Source organism: Corythoichthys intestinalis, chromosome 13, assembly GCF_030265065.1.
Source record: "Corythoichthys intestinalis isolate RoL2023-P3 chromosome 13, ASM3026506v1, whole genome shotgun sequence".
NCBI lineage: Eukaryota > Metazoa > Chordata > Actinopteri > Syngnathiformes > Syngnathidae > Corythoichthys > Corythoichthys intestinalis.
The window spans coordinates 6,434,729-6,461,872 of NC_080407.1; the positions used below are offsets into that span (position 1 = coordinate 6,434,729).

The following is a 27,144-nucleotide window of genomic DNA, read 5'->3' on the forward strand; positions in this document are numbered from 1 at the left end:
CAGAACGTCAGTTAATAGAGCCTACCCACGTACCACGTGTTCGCTGTAGGGTTCCGCCCACTTGTCCGTCAAAACATAGTGTTAACCTATTACGGCTACGTACATTTCTCCTATTTACGGCGTGGTTTTCTGCTCCTTAACATTAATAATCAAAATGGTGAAGGCGTGTGTGGCTGTTGGTTGCACTAACAGAGAAGATGGAAGGAGAGACTTGAAGTTTTACCGTATTCCGAGGGATCCAAAGAGAAGAGCGAAATGGACGGCTGCAATTCGACGTGAAAACTGGACACCAAAAAATCACCACAGACTATGTAGTAGTCATTTTATATCCGGTAAGATGCATTTAATATATATTTAGAGGGTTTTGGCCTGACAACCACAATTAAGATCATTGCTAGGCTAATCGCCGACAACATACGACGTAGTACGACATAGTTTCAAATTCAAGATGTTTGTGACTTCCCTTTCTTTCACCATCGTTATTTTTTGAATAATATTTAGCTGGTACCAAGTAAAAGAAACTGGCCTCGTCTACGGGGCTGACAAATAACCACAATTAAGATCATTGCTAGGCTAATCGCCGACAACATACACGTATGTATGTAGTGAGTGCTATCGCTAAACCATATAAACATTAAAAGCCTTAACTCCATTGACAAACGACATGAAATACATTAGACTTGACAGTGGATGTTAGCAATAACAAAATAATTCGAATTGAAAATTTCGTAACTCACCTTTCCAAGCACAAGATAGATTCCTGCCAAACGAGGACCTGTTTCACCCAACCAGCAACGAAGTATTTATAAGTGTCCAAGCTCTTGAAGTTTTTCGTGAGAATAGGCTGATTTTGTGTGGACAAGATCATTGTAAATATCAGCGTAGCAGATGTCAGGCAGACAGGACGAAGACAGTGGGTCGAAAAACATCGATTTGGGCATCAAATATGGATCTGGCGACTGTATAGAACGAAGCTTTTCCTCATAACGCCTTTTATGCAACATATCCAGTGAGTTTGCGGCATCAGAAAGCACCGGGTCTTCCATGAAATGCATTTTAAATTCCGCCATCAATTGAAAACAATGCAAATACAGAGTCAAAATGACGGACAAGTGGGCGGAACCCTACAGCGAACACGTGGTACGTGGGTAGACTCTATATATGCGGTGCTTTCTTTTCTATGAGTAGTTTTAACCTTCATAGCTCAAGATGATACATATTCACAATGCCACTTCATCCTCAGCGTAAATGTTAAGAAAGTTTGCGACCCGGAAGTAAAACAGACCGGAAAAGTCCAAGCAGCCAGACCCCTCTCAAATTGTATGTAAACTGCTAGTAAAATACTTCAAAAACAAGAGGGAGTACGCATAACGACAATCGTAAGTGTACTTTTAATATTTGGGTCTTTTTTTTTTTTTAATTAATAGTGTGCCATTTAGACGTATCAGAGTGGACACTAACTCAGAGCTTTGCTAGCATAATCGCTAACATACCTGATGAAGAAAATAAGAAAAAACAAAAAGCAATTTAAAAAATCAGACAAATATTTGCAGTGTTTTTCCATAGATGGCTGAAGTTTCTGCAGATTGTGTAACCCTGGAGCTTCTACAAGAAGCCAAGGAGATGGTGAGGAGAAGCCCATTGGGTGTCATCAACACTCCCATGATCCTCTGGAGCCAAACCACTTTACCTGTCAACAAGGCTCGAAGTATCTATATTAAACTGGAGAACATGCAGAGAACAGGTACAACCGTAGAGCAGGGGTGTCAAACCCGTGGTCCGGGGGTCAGATCTGGATCACCGCATCATTTTATGTCGGCTTCATGTTTTTTAACCACAGGATCTTTCAAAATTCGAGGTGTCGCCAATCAGTTTGCCAGGAGGCCCGAGGGTGGCCATTTTGTCACCATGTCTGCAGGGAATTACGGGAAGTCCTTTGCGTTCGCGTCAAAACACTACGGGTCCAAAGGCAAAGTGGTGATGCCGGAAACTGCGCCTTTGTCCAGATCAGTCCTCATACAGGTAAGAAGTTATGTACATTAAAGCGAAAATCATGACTTAGTCATTTTTTTGTTCATTTTAAGAGTTTTGGAATTGACGTGGAGCGAGTTCCGACTTCCTGTCTGATGAATGTGGTGAACCGTTGCGTTCAGGACGAAGACATGACATTCTTGCACTCTTATGACGATTTGGATCTCATAGCGGGACATGCAAGGTAAATTAGAACATCATTTGGTGAGCATAGAATAACAAACGAAACCAAAAAGAAAATCACAATAATGCTAAACACTGTGGGACACATTGGGAATAATGGTAATATACCAGAGAGCAACAGTGCGTGTATGACAATTTACAGTACTCGTACAATCCTGATATCATAGTGCAAATAACAGTTTTGGCATAGATATTGACATAACGGTGCAAAAATGCTATAATGTAGCCGTGCAAATATTGCATCTACTGTGCCCAGATTATGCGGTACGCCAGATTGAGACACGTGTCTGAGAACGTATTACTGAGTGAGATGCATATGACAATGTTGTGGCATTAGCAGTGCAATGACAGTGACATTTCAGTGCAATCTTAAGTATGTTGAAAGCTCTTGGAAAGAAACTGTCTCTCATTACGTTTGTTTTGGTTGGTATTGCCTTGTAGCAGCTGCCGTAGGGCAAGGAGTTGAAGAGGTGGGTGTGTATAGTCTTTTATGATCCTCCTTGCAGGATATCATTTCGGGTACTCACAGGTCACTTCCTGATCATTTTGGGGCATTCATGTTTCAACAAATGTACATGCAAGTGCCTCAAACCAACAGGAAGTGACCTACAAATGTCACAAAATCAACAGGGACACTCATTTATCTACCTCTTCTATTCAAAATGAATAATTTAAATGACTCTATCGTTGTCAATGGCAGGAAATGAGTTCATCAACATGCACGAAACGCACAATGACAATCCCGTTTTCTAGGCACCGAGAGTTGTAGATGGTGGACAAGGTAGCCAACGGATGACCTTTTGTGCGGTTTTTGTCACCCTCTGCAGTCTTCTATCTGTGCAGTTTAGGTTTGGAGGTCCTGGAGGTCGTGCCTGACCCTGATGTGGTAGTGGTATGCTGTGGAGGAGGTGGGCTACTGGCTGCCGTAGCTGCTGCTATCAAGCTGTCAGGATGTGGGAAAACCAGAATCTATGGTGTGGAACCAGAAGGAGGTAAAACAACATTTTCTAGTTTTTCAATGACCCAACTGACACCACGCTTTACTACAGCGTGCACCATGTACAAAAGTTTCATTGAGAGGAAGCCAATGGGGATGGACGCAAACAGCATTGCATCTGGGCTTGCGCCACCATTTGCAGGTACTGCTAAACCTCGTCGTTTGCTAATAACAGCCGTTTTCACGCCAATTTTTCAACAGGCGCGCTCCCCTACGAGCTGTGCCGACGCCACGTTGAGGAAATCGTGCTGGTGAGCGACGACCAAATCAAGGCGGCCGTGTCGACGCTGTACCGAGCGGGCTTGGTGGTGGAGCCGTCCGGTTCGGCCGCCTTCGCTGCCGTGGCTTTCGGAAAAATACCCCGACTCGAAGGGAGGAAGGTCGTTTGCATCCTCAGTGGGGGGAACCTCGGCAAGGACGAGCTCGCAAACTTTCCAGATTAATAGAAATGAAATCTAGTGGTATGATGTGTTTTTATTGTATTATTTCTGTGTAGTTGAGATTTAAAAAAAATACTTATCAGAGCTACATAACATCTTTAGTGGCCATTCTGCATATGACTGCGTCCTGGAGTGTTCCACACTTCTCCTCCTGAGGAGTTACTTTGTACAGCTAAAAAAAAAAACAATAATAAAAATATAAAGGTTCAATCAAGATAAAATGTCTGTTATCCAAGAGTACCTTTTTAATTTTTTCAAAGTTTGATAATGAGCACATCTCATCCACTGGAATTTGCAGTCCATCCACTTTAGTTGCGATGTCGGTCACGAGTGGGGATTCATCTTTGTCATGGATCAGAACAACCAGGACGGAGTCGTCGCCGTCAGAAATACCGAATCTTTTAAAGGCTTCTGAGATCTGTCAAGTAATTATTTGTTACGGTTGAAAGGATCAATTAAGAAAGGCAAACTTACATTATTAGTCGGTGACAGATTGAAGATGATTTCCGAAAACAAGCTTCTCGTCTTCATTTTATTCGTTTTCTGCAAGTGGACGGCCTTATTAGCAGCCACCAACATTTGGAAGGGACTCACTAGCTACAAAAGAGTTAAAATTCAATTCATAATGTTTATTGGATAGCATTGAATTCAGAACCATTTAACTCACCATAGTTGGGTTGATCAGAGCGCCCTGGATTTTCCCATCTATTGCGTTTTTCCTCAGTTCGGCTGCATTTTGGACTTCTTTAAAAAGAATTTGCGTCACGTTGAGCTCGGGGAAGAGTTCCAGCGTGTGAGATGAATGCATTTTGAAACAAAAAAATGAGCACATTTACTGGAGAAAACGCGACAGTGCGGGGGACTAATAACACTGTAACACCGGAAACCAGAGTTACGCTATACGAAACATTTTACGAGACAATAAATTATATTTTAAATATTTTAAAATTTATTAAATGGGATTTATAGCGTTTGTTTATTCTTATAGATTAAATTTATGCTTTTAGTTTGACGTATTTATGGAGACTAATAACACGAAAGATTTTACGAGACTATAAATTGTATTTTAAATATTTTCAAATGTATTAAGTTGGTGTTATAACGTTCGGTTATTATTCTAGAGTGAATTTACGCTTTTATTTTTAAGTATTAACCTAGGAACTAATTCCCAATACGTATTTTACCGGTTTTATTTTTGAAGCGAAACACTCGCTTTCAATGATAGTAGCGCTTCCGGTTTATTTCTGCATTCTGAACAAAAGCCCACCCATGTAGTATTATATACTGCTTTTCAATCCGGTAGTAATGCAATTGAAACGACTGGTTAGGAATTTAAATTAGTTTCCGACAACATTTTTTTAGACAACATCGCGTGAAGAAAATAATGGATAAATTTGAAGGCTACATCTTCACCGCGTTGTGCAGCACCAACTTTCTGGTGTCCTGCCTGATCTTTTCTAAAGTCACCAGGGAGCAAAGAGAACCTTACATGGACGAGATTTTCCATGTTCCTCAAGCTCAAAAATACTGCCACGGGAAATTCAACCAGGTAGATCGACTCATTAATAACGTTGGGACTAGCGGATTAGCTGGGACTAGCAGATTAGCTAATCCGAAAATCGTTCAACTCTATGATATTTGACTTTTAATGCCGTGTAGAAACTATTTATACTGTAATTTTGTGTGATATGTTATTACATCGCGATCACGCACAATAATCTCATATTTGGTAGTTGATACTACGTTTCCCATCGTGCAATAATTTTGGAAAAATGACTTTATTATTAATAAGTGTCTCCATTTTCGCAGTGGGACCCAATGATTACGACCCTCCCTGGTCTTTACTTGGTGTCCGTGGGTATCATCAAACCTGTGGTGCGCCTCGCCAACATGACGGGCGACGTGGTGTGTTCCACAGCCATGCTGCGTTTCATCAACCTCCTCTTCAACTGTGGCAACCTCTACCTGCTCTACCGGCTTGTTTGTAGGTTGCACCCAAAGGACAAGGTACGGGTGATGAGAAATTGACTTGATAGTAGTGACGTTAGCGTTTAAGATATTGCTTATATTTAAAGGGTATGACAACACCTGTGGAAATGCTAATATTCCATCATTTATCCATCAACGCATGCCTTTTGAATTCATATCATGCCGCTTCGTGTAATTACACACATCGCAACACCAAGAAAATGATAGAAATTAGGTCGATTGTCAAGCTAAAAGGACCCGAGGAGAGTTATGAACCTTTCTTTGGTGTTTTGGGTTATCAATTTGAGCCCAAACGAAAGCCAATGCAGCCTAATGAAAGGATCATTGAGGGGAGCAATCACACTGATGAAACACCGGCGGCAACAGAATCACCGAATGGTTTGTTTTGCATTTCTTTTTGTGAAGCTGATACACCGTGACCGCAAAATAAAGTAATGTATAGAATAATTATCATTTAATATGCTATCATCGGTTTCGCTCTGCCAACCGACACAAATATGAATGGGATTAGAGGATTTGTTCTATATATATATATATATATTTATTTATCCTATATCCAATGCGTGATATGTTTTTTCATTATAAAAGAGTACTCACTCTGTCCATTTCCCTCCTTTGCTTTGCCTGGGGTGGTCTCATCAGAGCCAGTCATCGTCCTCTTTCACGGGGCACCGCATCTGCTTTCAGCAGCAATTTCTTAGCAAAACCTGCTTTCATTTGCCCATAGTTCGTATAGCTTTCAGGTGTAAAATGCGCACCACACAAAACCGTGCCGGAGGTTGGGTCTGCAAAATTAGCCCTCTTAGCACTGACGAACTTTACTCATTGTCTGCGTAGTCCAGCTCTTTTTCTCATGTTCGGGAACTCGCGACAAATGGCTATTTGTAAACCACATAGCATGACAGGTTTGAACCATTTTAGCAATTTTTTGATAAAACACGAACGCAACTCTCTCGTCGATAAACAACAATGGCACCTGCCTCGACCTTTTGTTTCCTTGTTATGACGTCTCCGCCCCATTCGGCTGTTTCCGGAACACTTTCGGAAATGTTCGTCATTTTCGATAATTGCTCATTAATGTGATTGATTTTTTTGTTAACTTTATCAATATTGGTTATCTTGGCACATAACGGTTCTATTGATGTCTCACATCCCCTTTGCGTTTTCATACCCTTTAATGTGTCATGCCCCTACTGACATGGTCGCCTTTAGTAGGGGTCATGCTAGAAATGACTTTATCCCTAGTAGACAATAAGGGTGTGACAATATCTTGAAAAGGTGACATCTTGTGATTCTTTGTAGCACGAAAGGTTATCCGAGAATGGATGTATCATTTTTAGAAAGTGTCATTGTTAAAAAACATTGCTCCATTTGAATCGTGTCTGTTAGCTGATTGGCTGCATGTGTTTTTTTCCCCCCAGACGCGAACGACAGCTCGGCGGATTCTCTCGGCGCTGTCTCTCTCCACCTTCCCCGTGCTGTACTTCTTCAACTTCCTGTACTACACAGACGCCGGTTCCACTTTTTTTACCCTCTTCACGTACGTCATGACGCTCCACGGCTGCCACAAAGCTTCGGCGCTGCTCGCCGCCTGCGCCGTCTTCTTCCGTCAGACTAACATCGTGTGGGTTGCGTTCTGCGCCGGGACGCTAGTGGCCAACCAGATGGACGACGCGTGGAGGGCGGCGCATTCTAAAAAGACTGACGACAGGTCTGCCAAGCTACAGGTTCCGATATCGTTGATTGGATTCAAACGAGTTGCGTTCTTCACTCTTGAGTTTTTCACATCTGCCGGACACCTGAAGTCGGTGTTATCAGTCACGTGGCCGTATGCCGCAGTCGCCGCCGGGTTTTTGGTTTTCATATGGCAGAACGGCGGAGTAGTCGTAGGCGACCGCGCCAACCACGAAGCTTGCCTCAATTTCCCGCAGATTTTCTACTTCTTCTGCTTCTCCTTCTTCTTCTCATTACCCGTCTCTCTATGTCACCACCGCGTTCGACGCTTCCTCCAAGCCATGAAAAGGCAACCCGTCCTATTCCTCCTCGCCACGATCGTCTCCGTCCTCCTGGTGTGGAAGTTCACCGCCGTCCACAAGTACCTTCTAGCAGATAACCGTCACTTCACCTTCTACGTTTGGAAGCGGTTCTTCCAGAGGCACGAAGTACTGCGTTTCCTCCTGATTCCTATCTACATATTCGCCGCCTGGCACTTTCAAGACTCTCTTAAGTCACGCTCGCTCTTCTGGACGTTAGCGTTCCTAGCTTGCGTCGCGGCCGCCACCGTCCCTCAGAAGCTCCTGGAGTTCCGTTACTTCATCATCCCGTACTTGATGTACCGCTTGCACATGCCGCTTCCGTCGACGCCCAGACTTGTACTGGAGTTCCTGCTGTACACGGCCGTCAACGCCGCCACGCTTTACATCTTTGTCACCAAAACGTTCCGCTGGCCGGACAGCGCCGCCACGCAGAGGTTCATGTGGTAAATGACAACAATGTAATTTATTTGAATATGACTATGTCAACCAAATGTTTTTTTGTGTACTGCGTAAATGAAAACATCCTTTCATTTTTTCCAATTGTTTGTCGATGCATTTCCTGCATATACTGTGTGTAATCGCCAATCCCATGAACTCGCGGGATTGGACGTCTATCGCCGTCAATGTCGGCCAATGAGTAAAACACATTTTTACAGTCAGTCTTCCTATCATTGTTGTGATGAATTAAAAAAAAAAAAAGGAATAAAACACATTTTTAAAACATCAAAGTTACAGTTCCGCTGTTCTTACTAGTACTAAAGTACCTGAAACAACCACTGAGGGACGTATTTTACCCAGTGTGAAAGTAGCTCAAATCAACCTTCGAACTGTAATAAAACTCATTTGCAGTAAAACATGTTCAGATATTGAGCTACATTAGAGGGTGAAAGTATAATAATACATACAAAACATATATAAATCGGTAAAAATAGAATATTAATCAGACAAATAGTCGTGGCAATCACAATGGCAAAGGTGGGTCGAGTTGCCCAAAATTTTACTCAAGCGTTAATTCAAAAGAATAAGTAAAGGTAGTCCTCCAAAATGATCTCAAGTGATGTTATCAGGCTGCTTTGTTTTATTGAATGAGAATTATCGTGTTAAAGTAACACGTGATGCTCAATTAAGCCTTTTTTCCCCAAAAAATGGTGGTGCACTTATTTATTTAATGTCGCTTTTACGCGTGATTCGTTTTTAAGCAGACTGTCGTTCCTTAGCTGTACCGCTAGACGGAGCCAAACTACCAAAAACATGATTTGATATTTAAATGACGTGCGGGAAGTAAACATAGGTCACAAATTTGTTGATATTGATTTGAAAATGATTTTCTTATGTCTGTCCAATTAGTTTTGGGGGCACTGTAGTGTCCTAATGAAGAGATTTCCACGTCATGATGGTGATAATGATGTTTTATTTCCCTTTCAAGGTGTCATCCCCGTTTAATTGCAGGAAAGTGGGCGTGTCCGCAGACGTCACAATTTCGCCCTCCCTCGCTCGCACGTCGATTAGTACTCTTGCACGCTGATCTCAAAGGAACCGGTAAGAGAGCTGACATGAAGCTTCACAATGGACCGTAGTCCTCGCCTTGGTGTTTAGTGGAAAAACTCCGACTAAGTGGACCGTTTCTCCAATGGAAGCTCCAAGGAGACGCGACGGAGGAGGAGGGGAAAGACGTCGCTCCAGTGTCTCATAAGAGGATAACGGGGCGAAAGGGGTTATTTTTAACCGGACTGTGCATTCTCTTCCCCGGGGCACAATGAGCGGCGGGCCGGATGAGAGCTCGGTGCGTGTGGCGCTGAGGTAAGGATGCTTCAAGTACCTGCAAACACAAAAGCAGTCAGATATAGAAATGCATCTTTCACTTGAATATGTGTGTTAGTTGTATTGCTTGACAGTGGATTTTTGCATAGAGATGTCTGAAGATTGAGCCCAAATGGAAAAACAACAAATCTGATGTCAGTGGTGAGACTTGGTCCTAACAATAGTGTCAATGAATACCCTGAACTGGGGTGTGATGATGGTAATCAGGGTGGCAGCCATGTTGATGTGTCATGTGATCCAGATTACTTTTCAGATAACCTGTTCTATAGATGAATGGATTAAAAAAAAAAAAAAAAAAAAAATCTTCATTTGAATATATTACTGATTTTTTTTCAGTTTCCTTAAATGTGAATTTTGATTTCGTGTTCTAGCAACTTCTCTACTACTCTTATTCATTTATTTTCATTGATTTGAATGTATGCCTTGTTCAAATCTAAATGTACCTACTTCTTACTTGGCTAGAAGTTTGACAGTATTTTTTGTTTGTTTTTTCAAGGCAGAGAGAGGATCAGGTTTCCATATTTACTGCTTCCTTTGTTCTCATGAAATAGCCTTAGTAGCAATGTAGTTCCACTGGGAGTCATTTTACCAGGTAAAAAAAGCCTCAGAAATACAATGACATATAATTCTGTTCAACAATGTTTCGCTGAGGGTGAGGGTGTGATTCAAAGTCACATGTTTAAACCCCAAACTACCTCTTATGTTACCTAATTAGCATATTTAAAGTAGGGGTGTGAAAATATAGCGAAAAGGTGATATATCGTGATACCGAGAATCGATATTTAATTTTTAAAAGGTGGGACTGTTTAATAAAGGACCCAATAGGTTGCTACCAAAATCTTCCATTAGAATGGTGTCTACGTTAGCTCATTGCCATTGCCGGGGCTAAAAGCCCAACTCATTTTGACGGAATTGGACGTCTAGCGCCCTCAATGGCTTTTGTGGGCATTTACAGGTCACTTCCCGTTAATTTAGGGCATTTACAGGTTACTTCCTGTTGATTTGGGGACATTCTTGAGTCACTTTCTTTTCAGCAACCCCAAGTCAACAGAACGTGACCTGTAAATTCCCCAAAATCAACAGGGAGTGACCCGGAAATGCCCCCAAATCAACAGTGACCGATGACGTGGACGTCTACTAGTGATAAACTCACAGTAGAAGGAAGAAAATAACTTGTTTTTCTGTTTATTAGTAGTAGTAATATTCCTGACCAATGTACCGATAATTGTTGTCTCGCCATATCCTGAGAACATCGTTATCGTTAGCCTTGTATCACAAATCGTATCACTGAGAAGTTCCCACCCCTAATTCAAAGACACTTTCCCACGGATGCTAACGTGATCAAGCCCTATTATGTGCTGTGCTTAACATTTTGACATTCTAATAGGCTGTCTAGCCTGACAACACGTGAAAGCCTCTCCCTAGCTTTTAATAGTTAAGTTAGGCGTGTATGTGTGTGTGTTGCCTGTCAGCACCTGCTACAACCTGCAAAGTCTAATCCAAATTACATAATATATATTACCGCAAAAAGGCGCATTGAAGCTTATTTGCTTTTATTATGAATGATGTCTTAAGTGGAGTAAACGTGTCACTTATTACCTGTGCGTTTACATCCTTATGGTATTTAACAATCCGTCCATAGTCCAAACTTGCAAGCAGCCGAGCTTTTAATAATTGAGCAGCCGGATTCGAGTGTCCTCTGTCGGAAAATGTATCGCGTTTCTGTTGTTTGAGATGGGAGCTTGTCTGACCCGAAAGCCGGCAATGGTAACAGACGTCCTAAAAATAATCAATCTTGGTCAATGGTTGCGCAACACGTGTAGACAGACAGTACAACAAACGAAACTGCTCACATAACAATAAACTTAATGCAAAACTAGCAGTTAATCGAACTGTAACAGAAAAAAATGATGAGCACAAAACTTTAAACTTTAGTTAGAGCTGTAGCACCGCATTGCATGCTCGGAGGCATGAGGCACAGTAGCAATACGTTGTACGACAACAGCGTTGACAGCGGAGGTTGTTTGTCCCTCCCAAATTGAAGCATCGTGCTTGAGATCAACGAGCGAGCACGTGCGTATTTGTCATCCCCGGTGAATATTCATGATCAGCCAAGCGAACTGAAGCGAAGCAGGCCGCCCGCCATCTGCCAGCGGCCGTCATGTGATCACCCAGCTCGCAATAATCGTGATTATTTAGTGTTTTCACGCTGCGTTTACTTCCAAATGACCTTTTGATGGAAGGACAGTAAAAAAAAAAAAAAAACAGCTGAGTCAGAACAGTACTTCCTTCCTATCTTTCTAGACATGTTTTGCACTAAAGACTTTGTGTCAGCAGCAAATGTTGCTCCTCAATGAAAGTACCTCTCTAGTCATGCGGCGTTATTACATACTGGCAACATTGTGTTGGACCAAAAGGCGTTTTTTTAATACACAAGGTGTGTGTCATCATGTAAAAAAGTTGCACTCAGCCCCGCGGGCAGTGCTCAAAATAGCAGTGGATGTTAATAACAGTTTTAAACACTGCTGGCCAAAAGTGTAGGCACCCCTGCAATTCTGTCAGATAATGCTCAATTTCGGCCAGAAAATGATAGCAATTACAAATGCTTTGGTAGTAATATCTTCATTAATTTTGCCTGCAATGAAAAACACAAAAGAGAAAGGGGAAAAAATTAAATCATTATCATTCTACACAAAACTCCAAAAATGGGCCAGACAAAAGTATTGGCAACATTTCAATAATCATGTGATGCTTCTCTAACTTGTGTAATTAACAGCACCTTTTACTAACCTGTGGCATGTAACAGGTGGTGGCAATAACTAAATCACACTTGCAGCCAGTTAAAATGTATTAAAGTTGACTCAATCTCTGTCCTTTGTCCTTGTGTGTACCATATTGAGCATGGAGAAGAGACAGAAGACCAGAGAACTGTCTGAGGACTCGAGAAACAAAATTAGGGGAAAGCATGGGCAATCTCAAGGCCACAAGTCCATCTCCAAAGAGCTGAATGTTCCTGTGTCTACCGTGCGCAGTGTCATCAATAAGTGAAAAGCCCATGGCACTGTGGCTAACCTCCCTATATGTGGACGGAAAAGAAAAATTGACGAGAGATTTCAATGAAAGATTGTACGGATGGTGGATAAAGAACCTCGACTAACATCCAAACAAATTCAAGCTGTCCTGCAGTCTGAGGGTACAACAGTGTCAACCCGTACCATACGTCGGCATCTGAATGAAAAGGAACTCTATGGTAGGATACCCAGGAAGACCCCACTTCTGACCCAGAAACATAATAAAAGCCAGGCTGGATTTTGCCAAAACTTACCCGAGAAAGCCAAAAACGTTTTGGAAGAATGTTCTCTGGTCAGATGAAACAAAAGTAGAGCTTTTTGGGAAAAGGCATCAACATAGAGTTTACAGGCAAAAAACGAGGCCTTCAAAGAAAAGAACACGGTCCCCACAGTTGAACATGGTGGAGGTTCTCTGATGTTTTGGGGTTGCTTTGCTACATCTGGCACTGGACTGCTTGACCATGTGCATACCATTATGAAGTCTGAACACTACCAACAATTTTGCAGCTTAATGTAGGGCCCAGTGTGAGAAAGCTGGGTCTCCCTCAGAGGTCACGGGTCTTCCAGCAGGACAATGACCCAAAACACACTTCAAAAAGCACTAGAAAATGGTTTTACAGAAAGCACTGGAGATTTCTAAAGTGGCCAGCAATGAGTCCAGACCCGAATCCCATAGAACACCTGTGGAGAGATCTGAAAATGGCACACTTCAAATCTCAGAGACCTGGAGCAGTTGGCCAAAGAAGAATGGTCTGAAATTCCTGCAGAGCATTGTAAGAATCTCATAGATGGATACCGGAAGCAGTTGTTCGCAGTTATTTTGTTATAAAGTTGTGCTCCAAAGTATTAAGCTGAGGGTGCCAATACTTTTGTATGGCCCATTTTGGAGTTTTGCGTAAAATGATAATGATTAAAAAAAAAAAAAAAATTCATTCTCTTTTGAGTTTTTTCATTCCAAGCAAAATAAATGAAGAAATTGCTACCAAAGCATTTGTAATTGCAATTATTTTCTGAGAGAAATTGAGCATTAGCTGACAGAGTTGCGGGGGTGCCCATACTTTTGGCCAGCACTGTATATATATTTTAAAATTCTCCCATCTTTCAAGCCGTTTTTGTAAGCTGATATTTTTTAAAGCACGTTGATTAGGAAAAGCAATTGAAGCACTCATTATATAAAAGTGTACATTAGAAGTTCTAATTTTATTTTGTAACACTGGCAAGTAAGTGTTGCAAAATTACAACTAACAAAGATCATCGCCCAAACAGTGAACATAACAGTTATCCTGTGTCCATACATTGGAACTGACGCCCCAAAATCAATAGAAGGTGACCCGAAATCAATCTGAATCGACTCCGAAATCAACAGGGAGTGACTGATGAACAGGAAGTGACGCGGATATGCCGAAATAATAAACAGGAAATAACCCAAAATAAATAGGAATCACCCATAATTAATAGGAAGAGACTCGTGAATGCCCCCAAATCAAGAGGACCCAAAGTGTACAGGAAATGACCAGAGATAAATAGGAAGTGATCCGTAAATACCCTGAAATCAACAGTAAGTGATTAATGAAAAGGAAGTAAATGACCCAAAATGTACAGTAAGTGTATGCCTCAAAATGTACCAAAAGTGACCCAAATTTAACTCATTGCCTGCCGTTGAATGTTCCATCTCCCAGTCAAAATAAAATAGACGTTTAGCACTGTCAGTAACAGCCATTGAATCTGAAAAATCCTCCATTACTATGAAACTTTAATTAAATATGGTATCCGGAGACTTCGGTCCCTGTGATGACATATTGCAGCACCAATTTCCAGAAAGATGACGTCACCGTGTTTCCTCTGGTTTCCCGGCAACTCCTCGTTTTTGTCATGGTGAAGGATTTTGTTGGCTTGTTCTCTGCCGGGCTTTCATCTCGTGAGCGCGTCTCTATAATCGCAGTAATGAGCCTGAGAGCTGGAACCTCAATTGTTGAAAGTAAAAGTATTCTTTTAATCTTCTGCTCGTGAGTGAGACCATCAAATTAATGTGTCAGGTAGCTTTGTGGGCTGTGACAGCGCATGCAACGGCCAGGGGTTAGCGTTATGGGTGCAGCAGTGTTGGATTTCTGAAGGGAAAACATTGGACAAGGAGCTTGTGTGTGCCCTAGAAGGCGGATTAGTGCATGAAGGACAAGCCTGAAAAAAAGAGAATTTATCAGATTTGACCAAAGTTTGAGCCAATAATGCTTGTAGTTAAAGATGTCATCCGATCGATCGGGTCCGATCACGTCATTTTCAAAGTATCGGAATCGGCAAAAAAATATCGGTCATGCCTTTTTTCAATATATATATTCTTTTTAATTAAATCGTTTTCTAATTGTATTTAACATTACAGAGAAAATGTCTTACACTCATCCAGAGTCTTTAGTTTTTAAAGTAGGGCTATGAAATTTATCACGTTAACGGCGGTAATTAATTTTTTTCTATTAATCACGTTAAAATATTTAACGCAATTTATGCAAGCGCTGCACGACCCACTCATGCATTGTCACGTTCATTCTATAATGGCGTTGATTTATCTATATAAAGGGCTAAAAGGCAGTGTAAAATGAGTAGAGTGACTTATGGCAGTCTTTGGAGCCTTTTTTTAATTGGCTTAAGTCTTCAAATCCCTCTCTCAACAATTAGTAATATCGTGGGAAGGCAATGTGGGAAAGAAAGGTAGTAATTGATCTTTTTCTTTACACCCTGTATTATATCCCAACGCAGAGAAGATATATCAATTTGTGCCACTACGCACAGTCATGGTTGCACTTCCCATCATGCATTTGGGTAGAATCGTTAAATGGCTACAGTATCATTTACTGAAAGCTCAACAAATACACTAGATGGCAATATTTAGTCACAATATACAAAGTCACATTTATCCTTTAAGAATAAAGGATGGTTCCACTTCCCATCATGCATTTGGGATGGCCACAGTATCATTTACTGAAAGCTCAACAAATACACTAGATGGCAATAATTAGTCACAATATACAAAGTCACAAGTCTTTCTATCCGTGGATCTCTCTCACAGAAAGAATGTTAATAATGTAAATGCTATCTTGAGGATTTATTGTCATAATAAACAAATACAGTACTTATGTACTGTATGTTGAATATATATATTTGTCCGAGTTTTATTCATTTTTTTTCTTAATGCATTGCCAAAATGTATACAATTGGGAAAAATTATCGGGAATGATTGGAATTGAATCGGGAGCAAAAAAAAGCAATCGGATCGGGAAATATCGGGATCGGCAGACACTCAAACTAAAACGATCGGGATCAGATCGGGAGCAAAAAAACATGATCGGAACAACCCTACTTGTAGTACAACATGCTGTCCTAAAATGTCATAACACACAATATTTCGGATTCAAAACATTCGTGGAACATGGCTACGATCTAAATCCACAAGTTTCAGTATGTGCAAATATAATTTATGAATAAGTTACCCCTAAATACACCAACATGAAAAGGAAGTGACTTAAAATGACCTGTAAATGCCCCAAAATCAACAGAAAGTAACCCATGAATTCCTCAAAATGTTCAAGAAGTAAGCGAAAATCAACAGGAAATGACTTGAAATGCTCCAAACTGAACTCATTGCCACTGACAGCCATAGATGTCCAATCTAGTACTAAATTCTTTCCAATTCACAGCAAAAGGTTGACAATTATCCAGTTGTTGCCTTGTAGCACATCATATTGCACAGGAGGAATCGGGGAGAAATCAATGTGTCAAACCAGTCTGCCTTCTTCTTTCATTCCAACTCAGAGTGATCAAAGTCTGTAAATTGTGTTTTCAAAACACAGCCTTCAGCAAGTGTGTACTGTACTTCAACTTGTCAGCACAGTGCACTCGCTGTTCAACAGAGTAAACACAACCCGCCCTGGATTTCATGAAGAATCCCCATTTCTCCTCCTTGAATAAATGTCGCATTTGACTTCATTTCCTGCCTGGAAAACGCTTTGCCTCTCACGACAGAAGTCACCTAAAGAGAAAGTGGAACGACTTGACCATTATTATTTGGACATACTGGAACTTGCATGGTGCAGATTTGGAAAGTAGCATGTTCCATGAAAGCTTTGTATCCAAAATACTGTGCGTTTGTGTGCTTTGCATAGACGCTCTTGTGTCCGTGGCATTGAAAAGGCTTGCAAGCAGTTTTGAAAGGGCCATTTTAGGACGAAACGTTGTACGACAAGCATTATTGAATCAATGTACTGACTCCATTTTGAAAGGTTTAAAGAAGACTCACCGAAAACAAGTTGACAATTTATTTAGGTCGACAGCGATCAAAACAGCAAGGTGAAATAGAAACACTCAGGCAGGAAGGAAAGGTCACCCTATCACATGTCAACAAAAGGTTCCCAAGAAAAATGACTGCGATTAGTTAAACAATCAGTCTTTTGAAGGCTCTCGCCGGGCGGGCTGTGGGCAGAAAGAAAGGTGTGTTTAGGCGTTGTTTAGGATTATTGTCCGTTTGTGGATTGGACAGGAGGATTCGGGAGTTATTGTTGTCAGGGCAATGAGGGTTGTAGATTTTTCCAACTCGGTGTTAAAGGGGCTCTTGGAGTCCTGTCAGTCATGTTATCAGTTGGATATCGGGCGTTCTCCGGTTTTCCTTGTGTTGGGACAGCGCGTCCTGCCATTTGTTCTGGAGTGTGTTAGAATAATGCAAACAGTTAGACGGTGCCTACGAGAAAAGGTACTATCTCCTTCAGTTTCCTAAATTGTGAGTCAATTTGAGTTATTTTCACAAAAGCACACTAGTGATCCTAACAAAAAACTTATTTGTAACAGGATTCGCCCTCAGTTGGCCCGCGAGAAGATCGAGGGCTGCCACATTTGCACGTACGTGATGCCCGGGGAACCGCAGGTGGTTTTGGGCAAGGATAAAGCCTTCACGTATGACTATGTCTTCGACATGGACGCCCAGCAGGACGCCATTTACAGCCGCTGCACTGAAAGTCTCATTGAGGGTTGCTTTGAGGGCTACAACGCCACCATATTTGCATACGGGCAGGTGTGTTTTTACTTTTATTTTTCATCATCTTGATTTGAACTTATATACCAGTATTTGTTTTCTCCCGAGAAAGTTTTCATTGAAAGTAATTCTAAGCTAAAATCTTTTGTTCCAGCTGAAGCTTTTTAAACCAAAAGAATTGCTCCCTTTTGTTCATGTTTTTCCTTTATTGAACCCTGTTCAATAGGCATTCACATGCCGACAAATGATCCGTTCACACAGGTGTGGTTTTGACAACGACGCACACTCACACTCCTGTCAGCGTCTCTTTCAGGGGATCCAGCAGGGAGTAGCCCCCTTGTCGCATTCCATTGAAATCACCATGATAACCACGCCGTTCCCACTGATCCCCCCTCTGTACTATTATAGATCTTCCCAGTCGCTAACTGCCTGCTTTTATGTATTCAAGGCAGAGATATTGGTACTTTTACCGCAGTATTTTTTTGAAATATAAAGTGTGACTTATAGCCCAGAAAATAATGTATTTACCTTAATTTTCGGGCTATAAGCTGCTACTTTTTTCCATCAGTATGAATCCTGCGGCTTATAGTCCAGTGCGGCGTATTTGTTGATTTATTTGAGTTACTAGGTAACACTTTATTTGACAGCGGCATCATAGACTGTCATAAGACCGTCATAACTATGACATGACACTAATATGAGCATTAGTGAAGGCTTATGACAGATGTCATTAATTTTCTTCCGGCAAATTATGTCACTAAATCTATTTATGTCCAGCTCGGATCTTTTATATCCATTCAAAAGGGAGATAATTTGCGGGATAACGCTAAATGACATCTGTTATGAGCATTCATTAATGCTAATTACAGTATCATGTCATAATTATGATTGTCAAATGACAGTCTTATGGTGCTACTGTCAAAAAATGTTACCAAATACCTAAACAAGCAATTAGTGAAACAACTGGAACAGTAACTGAAGAAATAATTAGCACAGAACATGAATTTAGATTGTTATTTACATCTGCAATGCATGCTAGGAGGCATGTTGGACAACAACAGTGTTGACAGCAGGTGGCAGCAGAGGTTCACTGTCTCCCCCAAAGGAAGAGTCATGGCCAAATGAAGCTTCTTGAAGCAATGCTTCATGGTGATTAATTTGGTCTTAGTATTCTTCGAATGCTTTATGTATATTTGTTAACTTGTCTTATGATGTCGCTGTCAAATAATGTGTTACCAGTTAGTGTCTTTTGGTATAAATATCCAATAATATGTGAGGACAGCTGCGGTTTATAGTCCAGTGCGGCTTGTCTATGAACAAATGCCGTTTTTGTGTCATATTTGGTGGGTGGCGGCTTATAGTCAGGTGCACCCTATAGTGCCAAATTTACGGTAGTTGAAAGCTTTTACAAGATATACCGTGTCCTCCCCAAAGACGGGTTCAGGGAAGACGTACACGATGGGAACCGGCTTCGATGTCAACATCGGTGAGGACGAGCTGGGAATCATCCCCAGGGCCGTCAACCATCTGTTCCGGGGCATCGAGGAGCGCCGCGAGGCCGCCACCGAGCAGGGAAAGCCAGTTCCGGAGTTTAAGATCAACGCTCAGTTCTTAGAGGTACAAAACCACACAGAAGGAGCGATCTGTAAGCTTGGTGGCCAAAACATGGTACTGCAACCAGGTCCAACATACTGAAGCGCACAACATTCACTTGCTCCTTTTCTTAAATAAAGAAGACAAGGATATGCATATATGTTGTGTACTTGTACTCCACTATAATTACTTCTACTACAAGCATGTGTACTTGCATATACTTGGATACAAGTACTCGTGTACTTGTACCAAAAGTGCACGTACTTAGTACGTAATACATAGTACAAGTACAAGCACTTGTAGTGCAAGTAACCATAGTACAGCACAGGTCCACGACATATATGCATATCCTTGTCTTATATAAGAAATAAGACAAGGATATGCATTAGATCGATCGATCGGGTCTGATCACGTCATTTTCAAAGTATCGGAATCGTTAAAAAAATATCGGACATGCCTTTTTTTAATATATATATATATATATATTTTTTTTTTTATTAAATCGTTTTCTAATTGTATTTAAAATTACAGACATAATGTGTTACACTCTTCCAGAGTCTTTAGTTTAAGCTTAAGGTAGGGTTATCAAATTTATCGCGTTAACGGCGTGAATATTTTTTACATTTATCACGTTACAATATTGAACGCAATTAACGCATGCGCTGCACGACCCACTCACGCATTGTCGCGTTCAATCTATAATGGCGCCGTTTTACCTCTACAGTATATAGAGCTAAAGGGCAGCGTAAAATGAGTAAAGTGAATTTTGGCAGCCTTTGGAGCCTTTTTTTAAATGGCTAAAGCCTTACGATCCCTCTCTCAACGATTAGCATAATCGCGGGAAACAATGTGGGGAAGAAAGGTAGTAATTGATCTTTTTCTTAACACCCTATGCTATTTCTGGTACCACGACGCACAGTCATGGTGGCACTTCCCATCATGCATTTGGGCAGAAGGTAAATGGCTACAGTATCATTTACTGAAAGCTCAACAAATACACTAGATGGTAATATTTAGTCACAATATACAAAGTCACATCTATTCTTTAAGAATTACAAGTCTTTCTATCTGTGGATCCCTCTCACAGAAAGAATGTTAATAATGTAAATGCCATCTTGAGGATTTATTGTCATAATAAACAAATACAGTACTTATGTACTGTATGTTGAATGTATATATTCATCCGAGTTTTATTCATTTTTTTTCTTAATGCATTGCCAAAATGTATATGATCGGGAAAAATTATCGGGAATGATTGGAATTGAATCGGGAGCAAAAAAAAAAAGCAATCGGATCGGGAAATATCAGGATCGGCAGATACTCAAACTAAAACGATCGGGATCGGATCAGGAGCAAAAAAACATGATCGGAACAACCCTAATATGCATATATGTTGTTTACTTGTAGTTTACGATAATTACTTCTAAAAGTGCACGTGTACTTGCGTATACTTGTACTACAAGTGCACACACTCGTACTGCAAGTCCACGCGCTCGTAATGCAAGTGCATTCAAGTGCAAGCGGTTGTAGTACAAGTAACCATAGTGGAGTAAAAGTACACGTCAAATATGCATATTTCTGCAACTTCAGTTTAAGAAGCTTTCAGAACTCTGGCAATCAGGACAAAGACAAAGATATATCTCGTAATTATGCGAGTTGTAAACACAGGATCTTTTAAGGGTTGACATTGACTTTTAAAATTTGAAAATATGAATATTGAAAAAAATCTCAGCTTAACCATTGAGAACTGTTTGACGTATTTCCCAAAAAACATGTTACTTTAATGTCTATTGAAATATTAGGGCCATTTCATGAATAATTGAAGTGCAAATGCTCCTTCAGTTAGTTTACGGACCATTAAACAGTCACCCGGAGGTTCCTCGGTCAACTGGCTTAATTTATGAGCATTGAAAAGTAGCTTGAACAACTGTGAAAACAGCTGAGGGTGAAAAATGAGAGATGCCAGGAAGTAGTCAGACTCTTGTTTGAACTGGCAGCTGTACAACGAGGAGGTGGTGGACCTGTTCGACGCAACACGGGACGTAGATGTCAGGCGGCAGAAGGCCAGCGTCCGCATCCACGAGGACGCCAGCGGCGGCATCTACACGGTCGGCGTCACTACAAGAAGCGTCACATCTGCGGCAGAGGTAAGCGGGAGAGTAGTACAAGTACACTTACTTGTAGTGCAAGTACGCATGCTTATAGTACTGGTAGTAGGTACATGTACTGTTAGCACCGGTACAAGCACTTGCAGTACAAGCACACGCACTTGTAGTACAAGACAAGGACATGCATACAGTGGGGCAAATAAGTATTTACCGTAGTCAACAACCAATTGTGCAAGTTCTCCCACTTGAAAAGATTAGAGAGGCCATTAATTGTAAACATGGGTAAACCTCAACCATGAGAGACAGAATGTGAAAAAAAAAAAAAAAAATCACATTTGAATTTTAAAGAATTTATTTCCAGATTAGAGTGGAAAATAAGTATTTGGTCACCTACAAACAAGCAAGATTTCTGGCTGTCAAAGAGGTCTAACTTCTTCTAACGAGTTCTAACGAGGCTCCACTCGTTACCAGGCCTGTCGCGATAACAAATTTTAGTGGGCGATAAATTCTCTCATAAATTATTGCGATATGCGATATTATTGCGCCCTCCCCAAAAAGTTGTTTTAACCAATTTACAATAACACAGTAAGAATACAGTATATATTAATAATACTAGTAGTATCAAGCACACCCATTTAAATGCAATAAACGTTTACTCTTAAATTCAAAAATACTTTTTAAGAAATCACAACTAAAAACAATAGACCATGCCTCTTTCAGGTAAAATACAACCATATCAATACCGCACAGAAAGACAAAATAAATGTCTTTTTCAAGGAAAGTTAAATATTGCACTTCAATAACTTAAGCATTTAGGCACAGAGGTATAAAATTTTAGTAACACAAACAATTGCACTTCAACAAAAATAGATGAATTAAGTAGCTGTAACAAAAATTTGGCTTCACTAAGGCTAGGTTCATACTGCAGGTCTTAATGCACAAATCCGATTTTTTGTCATATCTCGTTTTTTTAGCGTGCCCGTTCCGACTGCCTTTGTCCATGGAGCCCGAAAATTGTCAGGCTTATGCTTTTCTTTATTTTTTTTATGACTGTGTTCAAGCCCGTTTCGTGCATAAAAGCAGAGTTCAAGCTAGACGCTAATGCACAGCTACATCGGGTAGCGACAGGATTTAAAAAGGCAAGCTTTTCCCGTCAGCCCTTGTCTTTGAATCTTCGGGTAAATTAATCTTATCACAATGCTATCTTGTAAATATCAATGATACCGATGATGATGATGACAGTAAACAACAACAACAACATCGCTCCCGTCCTGCCTGCCGGTTTCGCTTTGCTGATGTCATTGCTGCATGAATTGAATCCAATTTGGGAAACTTGAAAGTTCAGACCGCCTGCCACATTCTGGAAAAATGTGGCCCAGATCAGATTTAGACCACATACGAAAGTGACCCAGATCGGATTTGAAATGGTCCACCTCTATGCGACTTGTCACGTTCAGGCCGTCAAGTTAATACATCACTGGAGTCGGAAAAACACGAAAAAATCGGATTCATGCATTAAGACCTGTAGTATGAACGTAGCCTATAGGCTAGATTCAAATGTGTAAAACGAACATACCCAGAAGTCAATAAAACAGAATGAATCCTCATCACAGCATATTGCGCTGTTTGTAACAAGGAAGCCAATCTTTTAACAGCACGTCCGCCGCACATCTGCACGCGCACGCACGTACGCACGCACGTGAGGCGATAAATCGCAGCGGGAAAATTACCGCCTTCATTTTCATTTACCGTGCGATCAATGGAATTATTGCATATTGCGACAGGCTTACTCGTTACCTGTATTAATGGCACCTGTTTTAACTCATTATCAGTATAAAAGACACCTGTCCACAACTTCAGTCAGTCACACTCCAAACTCCACTATGGCCAAGACCAAAGAGCTGTCGAAGGACACCAGAGACAAAATTGTAGACCTGCACCAGGCTGGGAAGACTGAATCTACAATAGGTAAAACGCTTTGTGTAAAGAAATCAACTGTGTGAGCAATTATTAGGAAATGGAAGACGTACAAGACCACTGATAATCTCCCTTGATCTGGGATGAACTAATTTGGAAATAAATTCTTTAAAAATCAAACAATGAGATTTTCTGTTTGTTTTTTTCCCACATTCTGTCTCTCATGGTTGAGGTTTACCCATGTTGAGTATGACAGGCCTCTCTAATATTGTCAAGTAGAAGAACTTGCACAATTAGTGGTTGACTAAATACTTATTTGCCCCACTGTATCTGTTGTGTACTTGTACTCCACTATGGTTACTTGTATTTGAAGCACACATACTTCCGTATACTTAGACTACAAGCACGTGTACTTGAACTACAAGTACACGTGTAGAGCAAGTAAAAAGCTCGCTCCTCGAGAGATGTTTTGTATTGCCCAAAATGCCGCCTCGTCTCCTAGATGATGCAGTGTCTGAAGCTCGGCGCTTTGTCTAGAACCACGGCCAGCACCCAGATGAACGTACAGAGTTCTCGTTCGCACGCCATCTTCACTATCCACCTGTGCCAAGTTCGAATGTGTTCACCTGACAATGTAAGCGCAGCACGTCTCAATTGACTACCAGTCCAACATTAACGCAGGGTTTTTTTAACGTCTCGGGTCCAGGATAACGCCACGGACAACCGTCTGGTGGGGAATTCGGACATAGACGAGTTTGAGACTCTGTCGGCCAAGTTTCACTTTGTAGACCTGGCAGGTTCTGAGAGGTTGAAGAGAACTGGAGCCACGGGAGACCGGGCCAAGGAAGGCATCTCCATCAACTGTGGACTGGTAAAACAAAGCATTTTATTTTTTAATTTTCTTCACTCAAGCAAGGTTTTAATGCGTTCTGGAGATCAAGACGCCACCGTGTGGCACAATGTCACACCTACAATTATTTTTCCTGAATGTTATTATATTACATGTTTTTCCTCCCAAATGGTAAAAAGTGGGGCTGTCAAACCATTACATTTTTTAATCGAGTTAATTACAGCTTAAAAATGAATTAATTGTAATTAATCGCAATTCAAACCCTCTATAAAATATGCCATATTTTTCTGTAAATTATTGTTGGAATGGAAAGATAAGACACAAGACGGATATATACATTCAACCTACAGTACATAGGTACTGTATTTGTTTATTATAACAATAAATCAACAAGACGGCATTAACATTATTAACATTGTGTTAAAGCGATCCATGGATAGAAAGACTTGTAGTTCTTAAAAGATAAATATTAGTACAAGTTATATTAAAACCCCTCTTAATGTTTTTGTTTTAAATAAAATTTGTAAAATTTTCAATCAAAAAATAAACTAGTAGCTCACCAGTGTTGATGTTGTCAATAATTACACAATGCTCATGGTGCTGAAACCCATAAAATCAGTCGCACCCAAGCGCCAGCAGAGGGCGACAAAACCCAAAAAAACCCAAGTAACAAGTGGACGTTACACTGTGCTGTCATTTTAATCTTTTTGAGCGGGGCATATGTGTTAAATGCGTCAAATATTTTAACGTGATTAATTTAAAAAATTAATTACCGCCTGTTAACGCGGTAATTTTGACAGCCCTAATAAAAAGATAGCAGAATGAATTCATACATGATTGATTGATTTTAAATGTACGTCCATGCCAATGACGAGTCCCGAGTCCCAGTGACCCGAGTCCAATTGTTAACCGACCATCACAGCAAAGCTACCGTTATTGGACTTAAAAATGTTGTTAAATACTTTTTAATATAGAAAAAAAGCTCCTGTAATCGTCAAATCTTCTTCAATTTGACCAAAATGTAACACTTTTATTGGTAAAATGACCCTTGACTGCCACTGACAGTGATAGACGTCCAATTTGTTGGGTCGAGCCTCCTATTTCAATTGCATTGGACACCTACTTGTATACAGCAGCAAACTTAACGTTCTATTTTTGTATTCCTCAGCTGGCCTTGGGGAACGTCATCAGCGCCCTGGGCGACAGGAGTAAACGCTCCACGCACGTGCCTTACCGAGACTCTAAACTCACCCGCCTTCTCCAGGATTCGCTCGGCGGCAACAGGTTTGGAACGAACTACATTTTTAGATCCTTTTTGTGTACAATCTAACCCATCGTGCCATTGTTCAATTTCTTCCAGTCAAACAATGATGATTGCGTGCATCAGCCCATCAGACCGCGACTTCATGGAGACCCTCAACACCCTCAAGTACGCCAACCGGGCACGGAATATAAAAAATAAGGTCGTGGTGAACCAGGATCGAGCCAGTCAGCAGATTAGCGCTCTGAGAACGGAGATGGCGCGCTTGCAGATGGAGCTGATGGAGTACAAAACGGTACAAAATCTGCGCCCAAGTCACAATCGGGGGTACTTACGGTAGGCTTTCACATTTAGGGAAAGCGCATGGTGGGCGAGGATGGCATGGAGGGCATCAACGACTTGGTTCACGAAAACGCCATGCTGCAGACGGACAACAACAATCTGAGGATGAGGGTGAAGGCCATGCAGGAGACTATCGACGCCCAGCGAGCCCGACTTACTCAAATCCTCAGCGATGGAGCTAACCAAGCGCTAGCTAAAACAGGTTTGCTGATATGTACCGCAGTTTTTTTAAATAGTTTGGCTGGGGGTGCGACTTACACTCTGGAGAAACTTATGTGTGACATTATTAACACATTATTATATCATTTCACATGTTATGTTGGTGTTTTGGAGTGACACTGATGGTTTGGTAAACTTGTTAGCATGTTCTTTACGCTATAGTTATCTGAATAACTCTTAATAGCTATGTTACGTTAACATAGTGGTTCGTTGTTCATGCATCATGTAACATTATCATACTGTACACTTATTCAGCATGTTGTTCTCTATTGTATTTTTATCTTGAATTGCCTTTCAAGATGACATATCTGTTCTATGTGTTGGATTTTATCAAGTAAATTTCCCCCAAAAATGCGACTTATACTCCAGTGCGACTTATATATGTTTTTTTCCTCTCTGTTGGGCATTTTATGGCTGGTGTGACTTATCCTCATGTGCGACTTATAGTCCGAAAAATATGGTACACTCGGAAATTGAAAAAATATCAAAATGGTGACAGATCGTGATACGTCGTATCCCAAAAGCACCCGACAAGAATCGATGCATCGTTTTAAAAAGTCACTTCCTATTGATTTCGGGCCGCAAATCAACAGGAAGTGACTGAAAATCAACAGCAAATGTACATTGTTAAAAAAAAACGTGTCTGCTTTCAGGCGAAGGCGACGATGAAATCGGCAACATGATCCACAACTACATCAAGGAAATCGAGGAACTCAGGTTCTCTATTTTCACCACTCCCATGAGGCGCATTATAACCGTTCAGCCATTAAAGACACTTAGATTCCCATTCTTCACAGAGCCAAACTCCTTGAAAGTGAGGCCCTCAACGAAAACCTCAGGAAGAACCTCTCGCGAGCGTCCACTCGTTCCTCGCTGTACGCCGGCCCCGCCGCCTTCTCAGCGGCGCTCTTCGCGCCTGACAAAGAGGCCAACGATGTCATCGAGATGGCCAAAAAAGATCTGGAGAAGCTCAAGAAGAAGAAGAGGAAGAAGAAAAAGAGGTATTGAGATGAATCTGGGAGTTGCTAATGAAAACTGCTTATTTATTTTTGGATATTATTTGCCATCAGTACTCTTCAACACTCTCCTCCTCTTTACTGTTGCACACTCCCCTCACTTAAACCTCTCATCCTCACATCCTTCTCTTCGAAGACTGATGCAGTACCACAACGACGGTCGCTACCACGATGCCAGGTTCGCTTCAGGAAACGGGGGAACAAATACCTGAACCTCATTTCAATTACAAGCCAACACCTCTGAAAATTCAGA

The 27,144-nt window shown here is 41.0% G+C and overlaps 4 protein-coding genes across 11 annotated transcripts in view; 3 read left to right on the plus strand and 1 right to left on the minus strand.

Annotated features, from left to right (window-relative positions):
• The first annotated feature begins 56 nt into the window (after window positions 1–56).
• srr (serine racemase) lies at window positions 57–3,860 on the plus strand. 4 transcript variants are annotated; one of them, XM_057855605.1, is made up of 7 exons: window positions 58–1,379; window positions 1,554–1,744; window positions 1,841–2,022; window positions 2,085–2,215; window positions 3,058–3,206; window positions 3,264–3,353; window positions 3,413–3,860. In XM_057855605.1, exons 2-7 carry the CDS (start codon window positions 1,567–1,569, stop codon window positions 3,652–3,654), a joined length of 972 nt encoding a protein of 323 aa, XP_057711588.1. In that variant the 5' UTR covers window positions 58–1,379; window positions 1,554–1,566; the 3' UTR covers window positions 3,655–3,860. The 4 variants fall into 4 exon arrangements, with proteins under 4 accessions (XP_057711590.1, XP_057711588.1, XP_057711589.1 ...); XM_057855606.1 differs by having other exon boundaries at window positions 58–332; window positions 1,567–1,744; XM_057855604.1 differs by having other exon boundaries at window positions 59–1,379; window positions 1,567–1,744.
• Window positions 1,386–4,536, minus strand: tprkb (Tp53rk binding protein). 2 transcript variants are annotated; one of them, XM_057855610.1, is made up of 4 exons: window positions 4,319–4,536; window positions 4,126–4,194; window positions 3,893–4,069; window positions 1,386–3,823 (listed from the first exon to the last, which is right to left on the minus strand). In XM_057855610.1, exons 1-4 carry the CDS (start codon window positions 4,481–4,483, stop codon window positions 3,737–3,739), a joined length of 498 nt encoding a protein of 165 aa, XP_057711593.1. In that variant the 5' UTR covers window positions 4,484–4,536; the 3' UTR covers window positions 1,386–3,736. The 2 variants fall into 2 exon arrangements, with proteins under 2 accessions (XP_057711593.1, XP_057711591.1); XM_057855608.1 differs by having other exon boundaries at window positions 3,648–3,823; window positions 4,126–4,248; window positions 4,319–4,534.
• On the plus strand, window positions 3,587–8,388 carry alg10 (ALG10 alpha-1,2-mannosyltransferase). 2 transcript variants are annotated; one of them, XM_057855597.1, is made up of 3 exons: window positions 3,587–3,672; window positions 5,461–5,658; window positions 7,062–8,388. In XM_057855597.1, exons 2-3 carry the CDS (start codon window positions 5,470–5,472, stop codon window positions 8,121–8,123), a joined length of 1,251 nt encoding a protein of 416 aa, XP_057711580.1. In that variant the 5' UTR covers window positions 3,587–3,672; window positions 5,461–5,469; the 3' UTR covers window positions 8,124–8,388. The 2 variants fall into 2 exon arrangements, with proteins under 2 accessions (XP_057711580.1, XP_057711579.1); XM_057855596.1 differs by lacking the exon at window positions 3,587–3,672 and adding an exon at window positions 4,866–5,200.
• Window positions 8,389–9,172: 784 nt separating this feature from the next.
• Window positions 9,173–27,144, plus strand: part of LOC130928911 (kinesin-like protein KIF21A) — a 38,541-nt gene continuing 20,569 nt past the window's right edge. Inside the window, exons 1-12 of one of the 3 annotated variants that reach the window (XM_057855721.1) lie at window positions 9,173–9,476; window positions 17,402–17,624; window positions 19,020–19,202; window positions 21,176–21,325; window positions 23,706–23,837; window positions 23,910–24,074; window positions 25,222–25,337; window positions 25,414–25,609; window positions 25,669–25,858; window positions 26,529–26,592; window positions 26,673–26,876; window positions 27,028–27,069. In XM_057855721.1, coding sequence (XP_057711704.1) covers window positions 9,433–9,476; window positions 17,402–17,624; window positions 19,020–19,202; window positions 21,176–21,325; window positions 23,706–23,837; window positions 23,910–24,074; window positions 25,222–25,337; window positions 25,414–25,609; window positions 25,669–25,858; window positions 26,529–26,592; window positions 26,673–26,876; window positions 27,028–27,069 — 1,709 coding nt within the window. In that variant the 5' untranslated portion in view covers window positions 9,173–9,432. The remainder of the gene's footprint in view (window positions 9,477–17,401; window positions 17,625–19,019; window positions 19,203–21,175; window positions 21,326–23,705; window positions 23,838–23,909; window positions 24,075–25,221; window positions 25,338–25,413; window positions 25,610–25,668; window positions 25,859–26,528; window positions 26,593–26,672; window positions 26,877–27,027; window positions 27,070–27,144) is intronic. The other 2 variants (XM_057855722.1, XM_057855723.1) reach the window with 2 other exon arrangements.

Excerpts from the sequence above, each read along its gene's own strand:
- tprkb (XM_057855608.1), bottom strand. The coding sequence starts at position 4,483 with ATGTGCTCATTTTTTTGTTTCAAAATGCATTCATCTCACACGCTGGAA. Across the intron at positions 4,070-4,125 it reads ATCTGTCACCGACTAATAAT|ATCTCAGAAGCCTTTAAAAG; the intron begins GTAAGTTTGCCT and ends ATTACTTGACAG. Across the intron at positions 3,824-3,892 it reads ACTTTGAAAAAATTAAAAAG|CTGTACAAAGTAACTCCTCA; the intron begins GTACTCTTGGAT and ends TTTTTTTTTTAG.
- srr (XM_057855605.1), top strand. The coding sequence starts at position 1,567 with ATGGCTGAAGTTTCTGCAGATTGTGTAACCCTGGAGCTTCTACAAGAA. Across the intron at positions 2,023-2,084 it reads CCAGATCAGTCCTCATACAG|AGTTTTGGAATTGACGTGGA; the intron begins GTAAGAAGTTAT and ends GTTCATTTTAAG. Across the intron at positions 2,216-3,057 it reads CTCATAGCGGGACATGCAAG|TTTAGGTTTGGAGGTCCTGG; the intron begins GTAAATTAGAAC and ends CTATCTGTGCAG.
- alg10 (XM_057855596.1), top strand. The coding sequence starts at position 5,036 with ATGGATAAATTTGAAGGCTACATCTTCACCGCGTTGTGCAGCACCAAC. Across the intron at positions 5,201-5,460 it reads GCCACGGGAAATTCAACCAG|TGGGACCCAATGATTACGAC; the intron begins GTAGATCGACTC and ends CCATTTTCGCAG. Across the intron at positions 5,659-7,061 it reads GGTTGCACCCAAAGGACAAG|ACGCGAACGACAGCTCGGCG; the intron begins GTACGGGTGATG and ends TTTTCCCCCCAG.